The sequence below is a fragment of the Hypanus sabinus genome, chromosome 16 (genome assembly GCF_030144855.1).
Source record: "Hypanus sabinus isolate sHypSab1 chromosome 16, sHypSab1.hap1, whole genome shotgun sequence".
Lineage (NCBI taxonomy): Eukaryota > Metazoa > Chordata > Chondrichthyes > Myliobatiformes > Dasyatidae > Hypanus > Hypanus sabinus.
The window spans coordinates 42,460,444-42,478,358 of record NC_082721.1 but is presented as its reverse complement, the minus strand read 5'-3'; the positions used below and the strand labels follow the sequence as shown (position 1 = coordinate 42,478,358).

General features: G+C 44.7%; 1 protein-coding gene across 5 annotated transcripts in view; it reads left to right on the top strand.

Moving 5' to 3' along the window:
• Positions 1-17,915, top strand: part of kdm4b (lysine (K)-specific demethylase 4B) — a 558,544-nt gene that overhangs the window by 118,326 nt on the left and 422,303 nt on the right. Inside the window, exon 7 of one of the 5 annotated variants that reach the window (XM_059991640.1) lies at positions 12,804-12,916. The exons of the other annotated variants lie outside the window; for them this stretch is intronic. Within the exon in view, the coding sequence (XP_059847623.1) occupies position 12,804 (1 nt within the window). The 3' untranslated portion in view covers positions 12,805-12,916. Of the gene's footprint in view, positions 1-12,803; positions 12,917-17,915 lie in introns of those variants that run through there. 5 annotated transcript variants of the gene reach the window in all.

The following is a 17,915-nucleotide window of genomic DNA, read 5'->3' as shown; positions in this document are numbered from 1 at the left end:
GAAAGGAACGATGAAGGATGAGAAGTCAGTGATGCAGAATGGATGGGGGAAAGCGAATGTGAGCAGGAAGTATTAGGCGAGGGTATAAATGCTTCAGTCAACCCTTGTGTATTCTTCACAATATAAATGCAAACTGAATGCCTTGTTATATTTTGCTTCACTCTAGGTAGCAATGGATTTCTGATGTGAAATGGGTGTGATTCCAATTTATTCCACTTGGGGATGCTGTTGTGTAGGGAATTTTGAAAGGACTGCCTTGTGTTCAGAGCAGCATCTTTCTTCAACCCTTCCTCCATCCCTCTCCCTCGTGCTTCTTCCCCCAAAACAATCTCATTACAATCCAGTGAATGAATTATCAGTACTGTAACCATGAAGAGACTTAAGTTTTCAGAACATTCATTGGAGAGGGTGAGGGGATCGTTTTTATCATGCTAATTTTAATTTTGTGGTTTTGTTGATCAGTGCTGTAGACAAATTTTTTGATTTCTGGTATAGTTACAGTTTTTTAACATTAGACCTGACAAAATCTTTTGAGGGTAAAATAAATATTTTTTTGGAGTTCAGGCTGATTTAAAAGTACTGCTGAGTGTTAACTCCCAGAACTAAGCACAACACTGTTTTATTAGGCCATCTTTTGGGATCACAGTTAACTTATTTCTGTTTCAGGTTCTGAGGAGATTGAGGCTAGTTTGGAATCTGCAGCCCACAGGTGGGACAGGAAATGCCTGCTGGGTGGGGGTGGGTTCCTGAAGTGGTCAGGGCTTCTGTCTATTCCTCGTGCATAAAATTTTTGGTGCTGTCTCCTCTATTTGAGAGGTCACCGGTCAAGTATTCTCACATGTTGTTGCCTGTTCCTCAATAAAGCTATGAGACCATTTTTGAATCTTGGAGATCTCTTAATTTCATAAGCTTGAAATGGAGAGCTTGCTTCAGGAGTTTATTCCCAGATATACAAATAACACAGCTTGTATAATGGATCCAGTTTAGATCCTTAGTGATGGGGCTGTTGATTTGGCAGAGGATGTTGTTTACTTTCCCTCCTGCATTTAGGATTTTGAGCAAGCAGTGTTGTGGTGTCAGCAAATTGCCCTTTAATACCTGCTGTGGCCCTTCAAGTCTCGGCAGCATATTGAAGATCAGGATTCCTGTAGCCCAGTAAACCAGGGGCTTTGTGTTGTATTTGAGCTCAGAATCTTCACACCCATTTCCCCAGTTGGCCAGAGACTTCACTGAGGCACCTTGAGTCTTCACTGAGAGCTGGCTTCTGAGATTTGGGAAGTGGTCCATGTTTTTCAGGGTCTCATTGTAAATGTTCTTTGTCAGAACGTGGTAATGTACAGTGGAGGCAATTGGATGAGGACTTCAGTGGATGTTGGCTGCTGGGCCCACTTTTGATCAACGAGTTCATGGTGCTCAGCCTCCAAACATTTATAAAGGAAAACATTGTTCTGTAGCTCAATTGTAGATTTTATGGAGAGTTCAGTTCTGGAGTGTTGATGTTGTGGATTAAGCAGTTTCCTATTATTCTGTGGATTAGTTCCACTCCAGTGGGAGGATGGAGGTGCAGCAAAGTAACTTCAAAGGCTGCCGGGGGGTGGGGAGAGATGGGAGAGAAAGGTTTTTGGGCATTAGCGCAGACTTGCTTGAAAAAAACCTGCTCTTAAGGCTGGTTCAATTGTGGCTCCAAATGTGTATGATTTACGAGGAGGAAGATTCTTTTGAGTAATATATCAATTGAAGGTAATTACCAGGGGTTCAAAGTTCAGTGATTGCTTTCAAGGTAAAGATAGTCTTGTGATCACAAGAATCGTTTGACAGTTTATTTTATGTCTTTTTCATAATAGTGCAAATTAAGTTGTGAGATGCTGTGGTTGCTTTCAGTAGGGAGACAGGGAAGGAATATCTTACTAGTATGTGATACATTTCAACAAAAATGTGAAATACTTTTTGCAGAGGTTGTTGTAATGTAGGAAATCTAGTTAAAGAATGTTAACAGTTGAAAGACTCATTCAGGATTTATGGCAGAATTGCTGAACAATAGGAAAGTAATTTCAGGAGTGGAATTGTCTCCTTGGCTGTGCTGTCTGTATTGAATATTACTTGGCTGCTCTGCACTTGTTCTTGCAGCAAAAGGAATAAAATCCATAAAGTGGTGGTCATTCACCATCCCATCAAGCAGATTGTATTTACTGCTCTGAAAGGTAGTCTATTGCAGAATATAGATTATTGTCTCCCTGTTGAATGCAAAGCTGTCTTGCCTCAGTGCACACACAGACGTACATACAGTACTTGTCTGTTCAAATTGCAGAATTTCCTTTGTTCCATTATGTTTATTGTCATGATTAGCCTGTGAAATTCACCAAAGGGCAGTGCTGTGTTTTTCTACAATATTGAGGTCAGAAGCTCCATTCCAGTAATATATTGTGAAACAACCTCTAATGATATGGGAGATCAAATTATTGAGGGATGTGTAAACATTGTTGATTGTCAGTATGTTAAGATTAGCTGCTGTTGTATCAATTACTAAGTAATCAGTTATCTGCAGCATGGAAAATGAAGGTGGGTATGGTTTCAGATTAAAGAGACTGGGAAGTTATGAAATCTACTAAAAATGTTCAGTTACAGGTTGCTTTTTTAAAATGTTGTGTTAAGGAAATAGACTTCTTCCCCAGACACACACATAACAGAAGCCGTCTGCCCTTGTGGGAAATTGGATTGAAAAGTTTGCCACGTTTTCTGAATGGTGCACTAGGTTTGTATTTCTTTTGTGTAATTTCATTGTAACAACATTGTAAATGTAAGTATTTTTGTGTAAGAGCTGATTTTGCTTGGCGATTGGACTTTTTCCTCTTGCATTTTTATACAAGGTTTATTTGGGTTGGTTAACAAAAGGTTCTAACGTTTATTTAGTATAGTAACAGATTCACACAACATGGAGACAGACCTTCAAGCGCACTGTTCACACTTGTATATACTACTCCCTTTCCATTTCTTGGTCTTTTATGCTGAGGTATTTCCAGTCATACGCATATGAAATTACAAAGAAAATTGTGGATTTAACAATTATTGATTAGAAAAAAATTATACATGTATTTATTTGATCCATAATGTATACAATTCCTTGTATAAATTGAGGACCAAAAATATCCATCAAAAATACCCAAGCTTAGACTCTGTCTATGGCTAAAAAAGCTTACCTGGATCCAGCTTAACTGAAGTTTTCATATTTTTAAACACTGTTGTCATCTCTGCTCAGTTTTGTAATTTGAAGAGGGAAAGGAACTCAGTTTTTATTGGAAACAGTGGCTCCCAGAATCATGTGCAGATTTTTTTGGATTGTGGGTAAAGGTAGCACTGGTCTGGTAGAGGTGTTACTAGTATTAATTTGTTTGCAAAGAAAAAGGCTTTGAATTGAATTGACTTTATTTCTTACATCTTTCACATACACGAGGATTAAATTTTTTTATGTTAAGTCTGCGTATGAATGTGTAATATGCAAATTATAGTAATTTGTAATAAGTGGCATGTACAATATACAACAAATATACAACAGGTTGTAAGTATCATTGTGTCAGTGTGAATTAATCAGTTTGATGGCCTGGTGGAAGATGTCCAGGAGCCTGTTGGTCCCAGCTTTTATGCTGTGGTACCGTTTCCCAGATGGTAGCAGCTGGAACAATTTGTGGTTGGGGTGACTCGGGACCCCAATGATCCTTTGGGCCCTTTTTACACACCTGTCTTTGTAAATGTTCACATCTACAGATATGCTTGGCTGTCTGCACCACTCTCTGCAGAGTCCTGCGATTGAGGGAAGTCCAGTTCCCATACCAGGCAGTGATGCAGCCAGTCAATTGTGCCCCTGTAGAAAGTCTTTAGGATTTCGGGACTGGTGTTGAACTTCTTCAGCCGTCTGAGCTGAAAGAGGTGCTGTTGTGCTTCATTCATCACCCAGGCAGTATGTACAGACCAAGTGAGGTTACTCGGTGATGTGTATACTGAGGAACTTAAAGCTGTTCACCCGCTCAACCCCAGATCCATGGATGTCAATAGTGGTGAGCCTGTCTCCATTCTTTCTGTAGTCCACAAGCAGCTCCTTTGTTTATGCGACATTGAGGGAGAGGTTGTTTTCTTGACACCACTGTCAGGGTGATGACTTCTTCTCTGTAGGCTATCCCATTATTATTTGAGATGAGGCCACTCAATGTAGAGTCATCTGCAAATTTAATTAGCAGATTGGAGCTGTGGGTGGCGACACAATCATGGGTATACAAAGAGTAAAGGAGGGGCCTTGGGACACAGCTCTGGGGGCCTCCTGTGTTGTGGGTCAGAGGGGCAGAGGTGAGGGAGCCCACTCTTACCACCTGCTGGTGATCTGACAGGAAGTCCCGGATCGAGTTGTACAAGGCAAGGTGAAGGCCGAGGTCTCTGAGCTTCTTGTCAAGCCTGGAGAATTATAGTGCTGAATGCTGAACAGTAATCCAAGAACAGCATTCTCACATAACCATCCCTCTACTCCAGATGTGTAAGGATGGTGTGTATTGCGTCATCTGTTGATCAGTTGTGTCGGTAGGTGAATTGTAAGGGGCCCAGTGTGGGTGGTAGGATGCTACAGATGTAGTCCTTGACCAGCCTCTCAAAGCATTTACTTATTATTGAGGTGAGTGCAACAGGACGCCAGTTGTTCAGACATATTACCTTGGTCGTTTTAGTTACAGGGACAATGGTGGATGTTTTGAAGCAGGAAGGCACTCTATACTGGGAGATTAAAATTGTCTGCAAACACACCACGAGTTGTGCTGTGCACATTCTGAGTATCCGCCCTGGGATGCCGTCTGGTCCCACTGTGTTGCGGTTGTCCACTCGTTGGAATCTCCTGCTTACTTCAGCCTTCGAGATGACCAAGGTGCAGGTTGCATCAGCAGCTCTTCTCAGGGGCTCAGTGTTGGCAATATTGAACCGAGCTTAAAAAAAGCTTTGTCTCATCTGGGAGAGAGGCAGTGACGTTGGCAGAACCACTGCAATTAGCTTTGAAGTCTGCGATGTTGTGCAGACCTTGCCATAAGCTACGTGCGTTGTTGGTGGAAAGTTGTGTCTGAATCTTTTCCTTGTATTGTCATTTCACTGCCTTGATGACGTTGCATAGATCATAGCTGCATTTCTTTAGTTCCTGGTGGTTACTGGCGGCAGAAGTGATGTCTTGTCTGATGAGTGCAGTGTGCCTGGAACTGTTGAGCCAGGTTTGAAAAGACCCTGACCAATTTTTGTGGGCAACATCCTTGATGCACTTCCGGACAAAGCTTGTGACCCCTTCCATGAAGTCAGAGACATCCTCATCACAAAAGACATTCCAGTTGATGTCATCAAAGCAGTCCTATAGCATGGAGGCTTATTGGTCGGACCAACAGTGAACAATTTTAACTATGGCCATCTCTTGTTTTAGCTTCTACCTGTGCTTGGGCAGAAGCAGGATGGAAGAGTGGTCAGACTTCCCAAGTGGTGGACAGAGGAGTGTTTTGTAAGCATTGCGGGTGGGGAAGAAAAAGTGGTTGAGTATGCTATCTCCCCATGTGTTCACCTGGATATGTTGACAAAGCTCTGGAGTGACTTTAGTCAGCAACACTAGATTAAAATCTCCAGTGATGATGAAAGCAGCCTCCAGGTGTATCGTCCCCAGGGTGCTGATGGCCTTGTACAGTTCCTTGAGAGTCTGGTCAGCATCAGCTTGGGGCGGAATATACACAGCTGAGATAATGACAGCCGTGAACTCTCTAGGCAGTCAGAAAGGTCTATACAGCAACACCAGGTACTGTAGATCCAGGGAGCAAAAGGAGTTGAGGGCATGCAGTTTCACCAAGCATTATTGACCATGAAGCATACCCCACCTCCTTTATTCTTCCCAGAGAGGTTTTTTGACCTGCCCGCCCAGAACAGGGAGATCCCAGAGGGCTTGATGGCAAGATCCAGTATTTCCTCCGTCAGCCAGGTCTCCACGAAACACAAAACATTACATTCCTTTGTTTCCTGCCAGTAGGAGTCTGGCTCTCAGTTTGCTCAGCTTGCTGTCCAGAGACTGAATGTTAGTCAGGAGTATGCTAGGGAGCGGTGGCCGATTAGCACGCTATCTCAACCTCACCAGGACACCGGTCCTTCTCCCTTGCCTGAGGCGCTGCTTCTGAGGTAGCAACAGTGTAATAAATGAGCCTCCCATGGATGGTGTAAACAGAGGTTCCCCGTGCAGAAGAGGTGGCACGTTGTGAGTAAATGCCATCTTCCTGATGTTCAGAAGTCAGTCGATCATATCTGATGTGACTATCAGCTTCTTGAACAAGTAAAATGAAGGAACTTGCAGAAATTAGCAGTGCACTGTAAAGTTGGTACGAAGCTCGCAACATGGCTGCTGGATGTGGTGCCATCTTGACCAGGGCTGCATAATTGATAATTCAACTTGGGCTCATTCAGATGAATAGTTAAAATACTTTGTTGTTTGAATCACAACAAATAAAAGGAAATTGCAAGCACACAGTGAATGGTTGTCAGCTAGAGAAGATGGAGGGAGAAGAAACCATCTTGGGTACATTGTGGTGATGCAGCACAAGGATTTGATTTTGTTCCTGTTTGACCTGGTTTCTGTGTGTGACCTTGAAGGTCATTTTTAGATCACTTGTCATCGAGATTATTTTTTTATTGAAATGTTTAGACAAGAATGATGGAGATAGACGTAATTGTTTTCCTTTGATCCATGTTTTCAAAATACTGAAAGAAGTGGCTAACATCGACATAAGCAGATTATTGAACTTCATCTGTGGTTGAAAACCAACAGGCAGAAAAAAAAAGTTCAAAGTAAAGTTTATTATCAGTGTATGTACATGTCGCCACAAAAGATTCTTTTTCTGCGGGCATACTTAAATAAAATCATTAAACGACAACCTCAGAGCCTTCAATGGACTGTTATCAAATACATTAGATTTCAGTTAATTGGGCCATTAGTTAATTGAGGCAGGTAGATATTTGGGACAACTTTTAAAGAACAAAATCAAATCAAGAAAATTTCCAGGATTCCCTTTGTTTATTTGGGACACTATGCCACTTAATTGGGACGGAGACTTGCCAAACAGGTTCTTACTAGTGTTAGTCAAGCGCTCTTCTTGAAAAAATATTCAGCCCCCACAACCATTTTCACATTTTACTGTCTCATTTTCTAAATTTAAAATATATTGAAGTAGGATTGAGCGAATCTACAAAACATTGTGCATCATATCGTCAAAAGAAAAATTCCAAAACTTGCCATAATTTTTTTAAAATTAAAAAGCAAAATTGTGAGGCTGAAAAATATTCATCCCCTTTGTAATTACTACACTAACTTTAGCACTGATTTGGGGAAGGGTATAAAACCATCTCAGAGGCACTGAATATACATCAGAGTTCAGTGCAGTCCTTGGTGAAAAAATAGGAAGCCACACCCACACTGCCTAGGTCAGACCACCACTCTAAACTTAATCGCTGGAGAAGAATGGCACTTGTAAGAGAGGGTACTGTGACACCAAAGTCATTCCAAGTGAGATGAAGAAGTCAGTGGCTGCAATTGGAGATGAAATTCATGGCTTCACAATCTCTAAGGCCTTGCACTAGAAGGATATTTATGGAAGAGTAGCAAAGAAGAAGCCCTGGCTATAAAATAAAAGCATATCCTTGCTTGTAAAAACTGTGCATAGCATTGCTTAGAAGATACTGTAAAGATACGGAAGATGTATCTTGTGGTTGGATGTAATATGATGCATCAGCCAGGTAACATCATTCCTATTACAAAATATGGTGAAGGTGGCATCATGCTATGGGATACTTTTCAGCAGCAGGGACTGGAAATCTGGTCAGGATTGTTGAGAAGATGAATGCTGCTAAATACAGAGATCCCAGATAAAAATCTGCTAGTCTCTGCTAGAAAGCTTAAACTGGAGAGGAGGTTTGTCTTGCAGCAGGCCAACTCAAAGCACACTGCCAGAACAATCATGGAGTGGCTTCAAATGAAGAAAGTTGATGTCCTTGAGTGGGCCCAATCAGAGTCCTGACCTTAACCCCATTGAACGTTTTAGGCAAGACCTCAATATTGCTAAAAACACAAAATGCTGGCAGCAGGCCAGACAGCATCTATGGGAGGAGGTAGCGATGACGTTTCGGGCCGGAACCCTTCACATCAGGAGTGAAGTAACATAGGATGGTGGAGAGGGGATAAGAAGTGGGGGGAGGGATGGAGTAGAGAGCTGGGAAGTGATAGGCTGGAGGGAAATGGGTTAGGGGGAAGGTGGAGAATTATGGGAAATAAAAGAGAAAGAAAAGTAGGGTTGGGGGAAGATTATAGTGAGGGGGAAAAAAGAGAGAAAGAGAACCAGACTAAAATTATAAATAGGGATGGGGTGTAAGGGGGTGGCAGGGGTATCAACGGAGGTCTGTGAGTTGAATGTTCATGCCGGCAGGTTGGAGGCTACCTCGGCAGGAGATAAGGTATTGCTCCATCGACCTGTATGTAGCCTCATCTTGACGGTAGAGGAGGCCACGGACAATCCCATCCTTCTCCACCGACCTCCCTCCGGGCACTCATCCCTGCAAACGGAAGAAGTGCTACATCTGCCCCCACACTTCTTCCCTCACCACCATCCTAGGCCCCAGACAGTCCTTTCAGGTGAGGCACCACTTTACCTGTGAATCAACTGGGGTGATATACTGTATCCGTTGCTCCTGATGTGGCCATTTATACATTGTTCTATATTTCATTTAAATACATAATTTGCTGCTAAATTAAACAGTAGTTTGTCTTTTTAATAACTTTTTAACTATTTCCAAGAAACTTTGGCTAATTGAGGCAGTTGCTTAATTGGGCCAAAACATTCTGGTCCTGATGTGTCCCAGATAACCAGAGTCCTCTATATTTAATTGATTCCCAACATCACAGAGAAATGTACGTGTGAACTCTGGAGACTGGCAGTGAGTGAGTGTACTTGTTAACTGGATGAACCGATAGAGTTTGCTGCAAACCCACGAGGAATCAGATGGTCAGTCACTTAACACTGACTGGCACGTGTTCAGGGAGGCTGCAACTGATGGGGACTCTACCAACTTAGAGGAGTACACAGCATCAGTGACCAGCTACATCAGCAAGTGCGTTGAAGACGTTACTCTGTCCAAGGCCATCACTATACACGCTAAACAGACGGCACAGATGACTGCGGAGGTGCGTGCGCTGCTGAGGACCTGTGACTCCGCCTTCAGAGCAGGTGACAAGGCAGCCCTAACAACAGCAAGGGACAAATTGTCCCAGGCCATCAGAGGAGCAAAGCGTGCACATGCCCAGCAAATCCACAGCCACTTCCAGGACAGCGGCGACACGTGGCGCATGTGGAAGGGCATCCAAGACATCACCAATTACAGGACAACATCACCTGACTGTGCAGGTTATGCCTCCCATCCAGATGTGCTGAATAACTTCTACGCCCGGTTTGAGGCAGAAAATGATGAGGCAGCAAGGAAGTCCACCCCTTCTCCAAATGACCAGGTGTTGTGTCTCACCGTAGCCGATGTGAGAACCCTGTGCAGGGTCAACCCCTGGAAGGCTGCTGGACCAGACAATATTCCTGGTAGAGTGCTCAGAGGATGTATAGACCAGCTAGCAGATGTTCTCACTGACATCTTCAACATCTCCCTGAGCAGCGCCACCGTTCCAATGTGCTTCAAGGCTGCCACCATTGTCCCCATGCCGAAGAAGTCTTCGGTGTCCTGCCGAACTGACTAACGTCCCGTTGCACTCTCATCCATCATCATGAAGTGTTTCGAGAGGTTCTTCATGAGGCATATCAAGACCCTGCTGACCCCCTCATTGGACCCCCTGCAGTTTGCGTACCGTCCCAACTGCTCAACAGACGACGCCATTGCCAAAACCCTCCACCTGGCCCTAACCCATCTGGACAAAAAAGACACGTATGTTCAGATGCTGTTCATAGACTTCAGTTCAGCATTCAACACAATCATCCCTCAGAAACTGATTGGAAAGCTGAGCCTACTGGGCCTGAACACCTTCCGCTGCAACTGGATCCTAGAGTTCCTGACTGGGAGACCTCAGTCAGTCTGGATCAGGAGCAGCATCTCCAACACCATCACACTGAGCACAGGGGCCTCCTAGGGCTGTGTGCTCAGTCCACTGCTGTTCACTCTGCCGACCCACAACTGTGCTGCAAGACACAGTTCAAACCGCATCATCAAGTTCGCCAATGACACAACCGTGGTGGGTCTCATCAGCAAGAATGATGAGTCAGCTTACAGAGAGGAGGTGCAGTGGCTAACGGACTGGTGCAGAGCCAACAACCTGTCTCTGAATGTGAACAAAACAAAAGAGATGGTTGTTGACTTCAGGAGGGCATGGAGTGACCACTCCCCACTGAACAAAGACGGCACCTCGGTAGAGATCGTTAAGAGCACCAAATTTCTTGGCGTTCACCTGGTGGAGAATCTCACCTGGTGGAGAATCTCACCTGGTCCCCCAACACCAGGTCCATAGCAAAGAAAGCCCAGCGGCGTCTCTGCTTTCTGCGAAGTCTGAGGAAGGTCCATCTCCCACCCCCCCATGCTCATCACATTCTATAGGGGTTGTATTGAGAGCATCCTGAGCAGCTGCATCACTGCCTGGTTTGGAAATTGCACCATCTCGGATCGCAAGACCCTGCAGCGGATAGTGAGATCAGCTGAGAAGATCATCAGGGTCTCTCTTCTGGCCATCACGGACATTTACACTACACACTGCATCCGCAAAGCAAACAGCATTATAAAGGACTCCACGCACCCCTCATACAAACTCCTCTTCTTCCTGCCGTCTGGGAAAAGGCACCGAAGCATTTGGGCTCTCACAACCAGACTATGTAACAGTTTCTTCCCCCAAGCTATCAGACTCCTCAATACCCAGAGCCTGGACTGACACCTTATTGCCCTATTGTCTTGTTTATTATTTATTGTAATGCCTGCACTGTTTTATGTACTTGATGCAGTCCTGTGTAGGTCTGTAGTCTAGTGTAGTTTTATCTGTGCTTTTACGTAGTTCTGTCTAGTTTTTGTACTGTGTCATGTAACACCATAGTCCTGAAAAACATTGTCTCATTTTCACTGTGTACTGTAAATAGCAGTTATGGTCGAAATGACAATACAAGTGACTTGACTTAATTTTCTTGATTAAGTAGCTGATAATTTATTTCAAAAGTCTTTGCTTCCTGTGATAAAATTAATCTGGTTCTAAAATGGCTACCAAGTCATACAAAGAGAATTCAAGGAGACAGTCGATCTTCCAATTCAAGAAAGATTAGGAAATAAACCAAAAGATATGCATCACGGATTTAAAAACTAGAAATGTTAGCAAATGGGAGAATGGGAAAAAACATCATGCAGCATAGGACTGAAATTTGGAACTAAATGTATTCATTAGACAGATGTTTTTGGGATTGAGGAGGAAATTCTGCTGGCCCATAACTTCAGTTCAGAGTCCCACGAAGTTATGTATTATCTTCCGGAGGTTAATTGCCCACTGATTTAATTGATGATTTCCACAGTGACAGTTTCACTAGGCTGTATTTATCTCATCTGAAGAGTTGATACTAGGAATTCTCAAAATCAGAATATATAAATAAGTATGTACATGTTCGGCACAGCATTGTGGGCTGATGTCAAGTATTGTGCTGTAGGTTTTCTATGTTCTATCCATGTTACCTCTTTGGCATGATCACTTCAATGCCTAATGTTTTAAGATTTGACTAAATGAGAACCAGTGAAGGATTTCAATTAAAAACTGAATAGATTTTTATCAATGTCAGACCTAACTTGAGAATGGAAATTAGATTTATGCAGACAGGAAAAATTGGAAGCTGGTACAGCAAAGATGCAGATCACGGCAAATGAATGTTGTTGCTACACAAAGCTCTTGTAATGGCTTGGTGAGTCAGTGAGTCTGATGTTTCCAGGTTTAAGCACTACTCTCTGTTGATCTAGCCATAGAGTCAGGTGTGGATTACAGTGAAAACGGATTGACTTGGCTGTGATGACTTGCATGATTAGTAGTTTAATGCTAATTATCAAGAAGCCCAAAATTAATGATCTCTTAGAGAAACGTACTAGCATTCATGCTTTCATTTTGGTAAGAAGTTTTCTCATGTGTTTGCAGAGTGAACATCTGGCAAAGCCAGCATTTATTGCCTATCCCTAATGGCTGTTGACAGGTGTAGTGCTCATTATCTTTTGGGTGATGTACAGGCTAATATTACAGTGGGAATAATTGGCTGGCATAAGAATCGTCGAGTTGCCTGGCATCTGAGCCTCTTGTACAGTCCTAGTGCTTCCACCACCTGGCTATGAAAGAAGGCAACTTGCAGCTAGGACAAAATTCCAAAATTACTTCCCTAAATTCTTTGATTTGGATGATGTTTTACTATTTTCAGGATTTTTCTGTCTGATAGCTTCAGTTAATCAAGTAAGGTTTTCATTAGGTGATTAAAAGAGGAATAAATATTATGCCTGGCATTTTTCTTTCATTTTATATCAAACCTCTTCAGTATCATTTTATGAATTTATTTTGTTTTGATGGACAAAATAATGGCAATTAAAATAACAGCTTTTATTTTTATAGAGATTGGAAGCTTTATATATTTTTGGAAAGTTTCAAATTAAAGCAAAAAACAGTGGAAATTCTCAGCAAGTCAGGCAGCATCTATGAAAAGAGAAACTGAATGCATGTCTTATATGGAAACTAGGTAACCTTGTTTCCCTTTCTACAGATGCTGCCTGATCTGAGTGTTTGGAAGCTCCAAGGTTGTGAAAAGCTACATAAATGTGGGTTCTGTTTCTTTAAGCATTTGGCAAATGGTTGACTGCAGATACACGTCAGAAGATGCAGCATTCCTCACACGATGTTTTTTTAAGAAATAAATTGTTTGAATTAATTAAACTAGGTTTTGTAGATAATTAAAACATCTTGTAAATGCCATGGTTTCTTGTACATCACTGTAATGAAAGACTATGGTTAATCTCTTTAATTCACATTTCCTGGGATGGGTTCATTGTCCAGCAGATGATTTGGTAAATATCAGTGTCTTTTTAAAAAATCAGTATCTGCATTAATACACAGAAATAATATATACAAAGGAAGTAGGTTTATTTACAATGCTGTGCACTATCTGTGTACACATTAAGAATGTTGAAACTTCTATAAACTGAAATGTTCTAGTTTGTCAATAAGTGTAACTCTGCAGTCCAATATGATAGAGATATGAACATGCATGCACACACCAAGCATCATGCTGTACACTTAAAGGATGCATTACACCCTGCTGAAAAAATGTGATTATTGCAGTCATTCTCCTGCAGCCCCACTACTTAAATGGACAGCATTATAAGAAACCCTCCGTTCTGACGAAGGGTCTCAGCCCGAAACGTCGACAGCGCTTCTCCCTATAGATGCTGCCTAGCCTGCTGTGTTCTACCAGAATTTTGTGTGTGTTGTTGTTTGAATTTCCAACATCTGCACATTTCCTCGTGTTTGCATTATAAGAAACAATTGCTTACAGCAAAATACTTGAATACTCTTGTTTTCAAGTATGAGTGATTTCTTCAGGTGCAAGCAATCATTCATTTTTATCTTTATTTGTGAAGTGCTTATAATAACTTTTCCTGGTGGTATTATGTATTATGTATAGATGGAAAGAGAAGAGTTGGACTGTGGTTTGATTGCTGGCATCAAACAGATTTGCAATTCCAGCTATTCCTCCTTTCAAAAGGAATGGTGCTCTGTTAGGGAGTCATGATTTTGTTCTGGATTGTTGATGAGGACATTTAGTATTAAGAAAGACGCTGAGGAATGAGAGCATGAAGAGAAAGCTGGGAGAACAGTTCATGGGTCCACTGCTTCCACTGGATGGGTAGTCATTGTTAACACTTTAAAATGAAACAGAAAATGCTGGAGTTACTCAGCAGGCTTGCAATATCAACAGGCAGGACTAAAGATGAGTTCTCAGGTCAAGTTTCTATTATGAACACTGGCAAAAAGATAGATGTAAAATAAGTTCTTAGATGCATGAAAAGAGATGAGGTTTGGAACAAATACAACAATAGGTCTTTTGATAGGATGCAGATTGATAGAAATGAATTGAAAGCTAATTTAGGTGACAGTGGGATGAAAAAGGGTGTTGGAGCCATTACTGTATAAGAAAATGTAGCCCCAAGGAGAGTTGCAAATAGTAGAGGACAAACAATTTTTGGAAATAAAAACCGAAAATGCTGGAAAAACTCAGCAGATTAGCTGACATTTGTGGAATTAAAAGTAGTTAATATTTTAGATTTTTAAAAAAACTTCTAATTTGTCAAGATCCTAATACTTTCTAGTTCAGATTTCCACCATCTGTAGTTTTTAAATTTTTTTTTCATTATTTGACATGGTCAGCAGAATATAAAAAGCCTAATAATGGAATTGTTGCTTGTCTGAAATTTAATTAAGCTTGGAAAGTTGTAATGTATCTACACAGCAAAGAAGATGTTGTTCCTGAAGTTTGGGCTACATTGGAGGGAATTGGGCAGAAAAAAGATCAGGCTTAATGAGCAGCTGGAAACGGTGACCAATAAATGTGGACTAAATGGTGGCATTCTGCAAAGAGTCTCCCAATCTATTTGGTTTCTCCAATGGAGAGCAGAATGATCATCAGGTACAGTGTGTTAAATCGGATGTAGTACATGGAAATTATTGCTTTGTGGCGGCTCATTTCCTAGCGTATGCGAACCGACTCACAATTAGATAGCCTACGGGGGTTTGCGAGCACAGAGCTTTGGAGCCTCTTCGCCATGGGGGGCCGGTTGACAGAGGCTTAAAAGTGAGGCTGAAGTTTTCGAATAAAGTTTTTCCTTCGACTGCAGTTACCGACTCCGTGTCGTAATTTTAGCGCTGTTTGTAGCACACCGCTACAATTGGTGACCCCGACGGTCCAAACGATTTTTGGACCAGAAATGACCGACGCCGCCTCTGTTCATGCGGTTTCGTTGACACTGCCGGGTTTCTGGACACAGCGCCCGGACCTATGGTTCCAGCAAGCCGAAGCCCAATTCCACGTTCGCCGGATCGCCTCAGAAGACACCCGCTGCTACTACGTGGTGGGCTCCCTCGACCAGGACACAGCTGCCCAGGTCGCGGAGTTCGTACAGTCGCCCCCGGCAGACGGCAAGTACACGGAATTCAAAGCCCTGCTCCTCAGGACTTTCGGACTCTCACGGCGCGAGCGGGCTGCCCGTTTACTGCACCTGGACTTCGCGTTCATCTATTTGGATGACATCCTCATAGCCAGCGGCAGTCGTCAGGAGCATCTGTCCCACCTCCGTCAACTCTGCGCCCGACTGAGTGAGTACGGTCTTACAATCAACCCTGCCAAATGCCAGTTCGGACTTGATACCATTGACTTCCTGGGCCACAGGATTACTAAAGACGGGGCAACCCCTCTGCCCGCTAAGGTAGATGCGGTCCGCCACTTCCCCCGACCCACCACGGTCAAAGGCCTTCAGGAATTCGTAGGTATGGTCAATTTCTACCGCCGCTTCCTCCCTTCAGCTGCCCGGATCATGCGCCCCCTGTTCGCCCTGATGTCGGGTCCGAGCAAGGACATTACCTGGGACGAGGAGTCCGCCGCCGCTTTCGTTCAAACGAAGGAAGCTTTGGCTGACGCCGCAATGCTAGTACATCCCAGAATGGACACCCCTACCACCCTCACAGTGGACGCATCAAACACGGCAGTCGGTGGGGTGCTGGAGCAGCTCATCGCAGGTCGCTGGCAACCCCTGGCGTTTTTCAGCAAACACCTGCGGCCACCCGAGCTCAAGTACAGTGCTTTTGACCGGGAACTGTTGGCGCTCTACCTGGCAATCCGGCATTTCAGGTACTTCCTAGAAGGTCGGCCCTTCACTGCGTTCACGGACCACAAACCACTTACCTTTGCGTTTACGAAAGCGTCCGACCCCTGGTCGTCCCGCCAGCAACGCCACCTGTCCTACATCTCTGAATACACAACGGATGTCCGGCACGTCTCGGGTAAGGACAATGTCGTGGCGGATGCGCTCTCTCGCCCTACCGTTCATGCCCTTTCCCAAGGGGTAGACTTTGAGGCACTGGCAGAGGCACAGCAGGTAGATGAGGAGATTCCGAGTTACAGGACTGCAGTCTCTGGTTTGCAGCTCCAGGACCTCCCCATAGGCCCAGGTGAGAGGACCCTACTCTGTGACGTCGCCACCAACCAGCCCCGTCCGGTCGTCCCCGCAGCCTGGCGGCGACGTGTTTTCGACTCCATTCATAACTTGGCACATCCCTCCATCCGGACAACTGTCCGGATGGTTTCCAGCAGGTTCGTTTGGCACGGACTCCGCAAACAGGTCAGTGAATGGGCCAGGACGTGCATGCACTGCCAGACGGCCAAGGTTCAGCGGCACACCAAAGCCCCACCGCAGCAGTTCCATCCCGCCCACCGGCGTTTCGACCACATTCATGTGGATATCGTGGGCCCCCTGCCAGTGTCGCGCGGAGCGCGTTACCTCCTGACTATCGTGGACCGGTTCACAAGATGGCCAGAGGCGGTCCCGCTCACCGACACCACCTCCGAATCTTGCGCCCGAGCCCTGATCGCCACCTGGATATCCCGCTTTGGTGTACCAGCCCACATTACCTCCGACAGAGGCGCCCAGTTCACCTCCAGCCTGTGGTCAGCTATGGCCAGCCTTTTGGGGACTCAGCTGCACCACACCACTGCCTACCACCCACAGTCGAACGGGCTAGTGGAGCGTTTCCACCGTCACCTGAAGTCGGCCCTCATGGCCCGCCTGCGAGGAGCCAACTGGGCGGACGAGCTTCCCTGGGTCCTTCTCGGCATCCGCACAGCGCCCAAGGACGACCTGCACGCCTCGTCGGCCGAGTTGGTATACGGCGCGCCCCTGGCAGTCCCCGGGGAGTTCCTACCAGCCCCGAGGGGGCAAGAGGAAGAACCCGCTGCAGTCCTGGGCAGACTTCGCGAGAAGCTCGGTAACCTGGCCCCCATACCCACTTCACAGCATGGGCGGCACCCGACCTGCGTACCCAAAGACCTACGGAACTGTACGTTTGTGTTTGTACGAAGGGGCGGGCATCGGCCACCGCTGCAGCGGCCATACGAGGGGCCGTTTACGGTGCTCCGGAACAACGGGTCCACGTTCGTGCTGGACGTTGGGGGGAAGGAGGAGGTTTTCACGGTGGACCGCCTCAAGCCGGCCCATGTGGACCTGGCGCAACCGGCCGAGTTTCCGGCGCTTCGGCGCAGAAGCCGACCTCCCAAGCAGGTTCTGGCCCAGGCTGTGGACATTGGGGGGTGTATCGCCGGTTCTGGGGGGGGGTTATGTGGCGGCTCATTTCCTAGCGTATGCGAACCGACTCACAATTAGATAGCCTACGGGGGTTTGCGAGCACAGAGCTTTGGAGCCTCTTCGCCATGGGGGGCCGGTTGACAGAGGCTTAAAAGTGAGGCTGAAGTTTTCGAATAAAGTTTTTCCTTCGACTGCAGTTACCGACTCCGTGTCGTAATTTTAGCGCTGTTTGTAGCACACCGCTACAGCTTCTCCTTTAAAGTATACTCCATGAACACTGGTTCACTTTTCCATCTCAAACAACACCCACTCCTCTTCCCACAGTATCTGGGCATTCAACCACAGAAAATAACATCCACTGGTTTGCTTCTTTCCATCCTAGTGTTATTGCAGCTTCTGTATTGCCTGCTCTTTACCCTTTTTACTCTTCCATACCTACCTTTTGGTTATTCAATAATGGCTTTACCACCATGTTATGTTCTTTCTGCTTGTCCCATTTCTCTGCATGTTATAACTTTTCATAT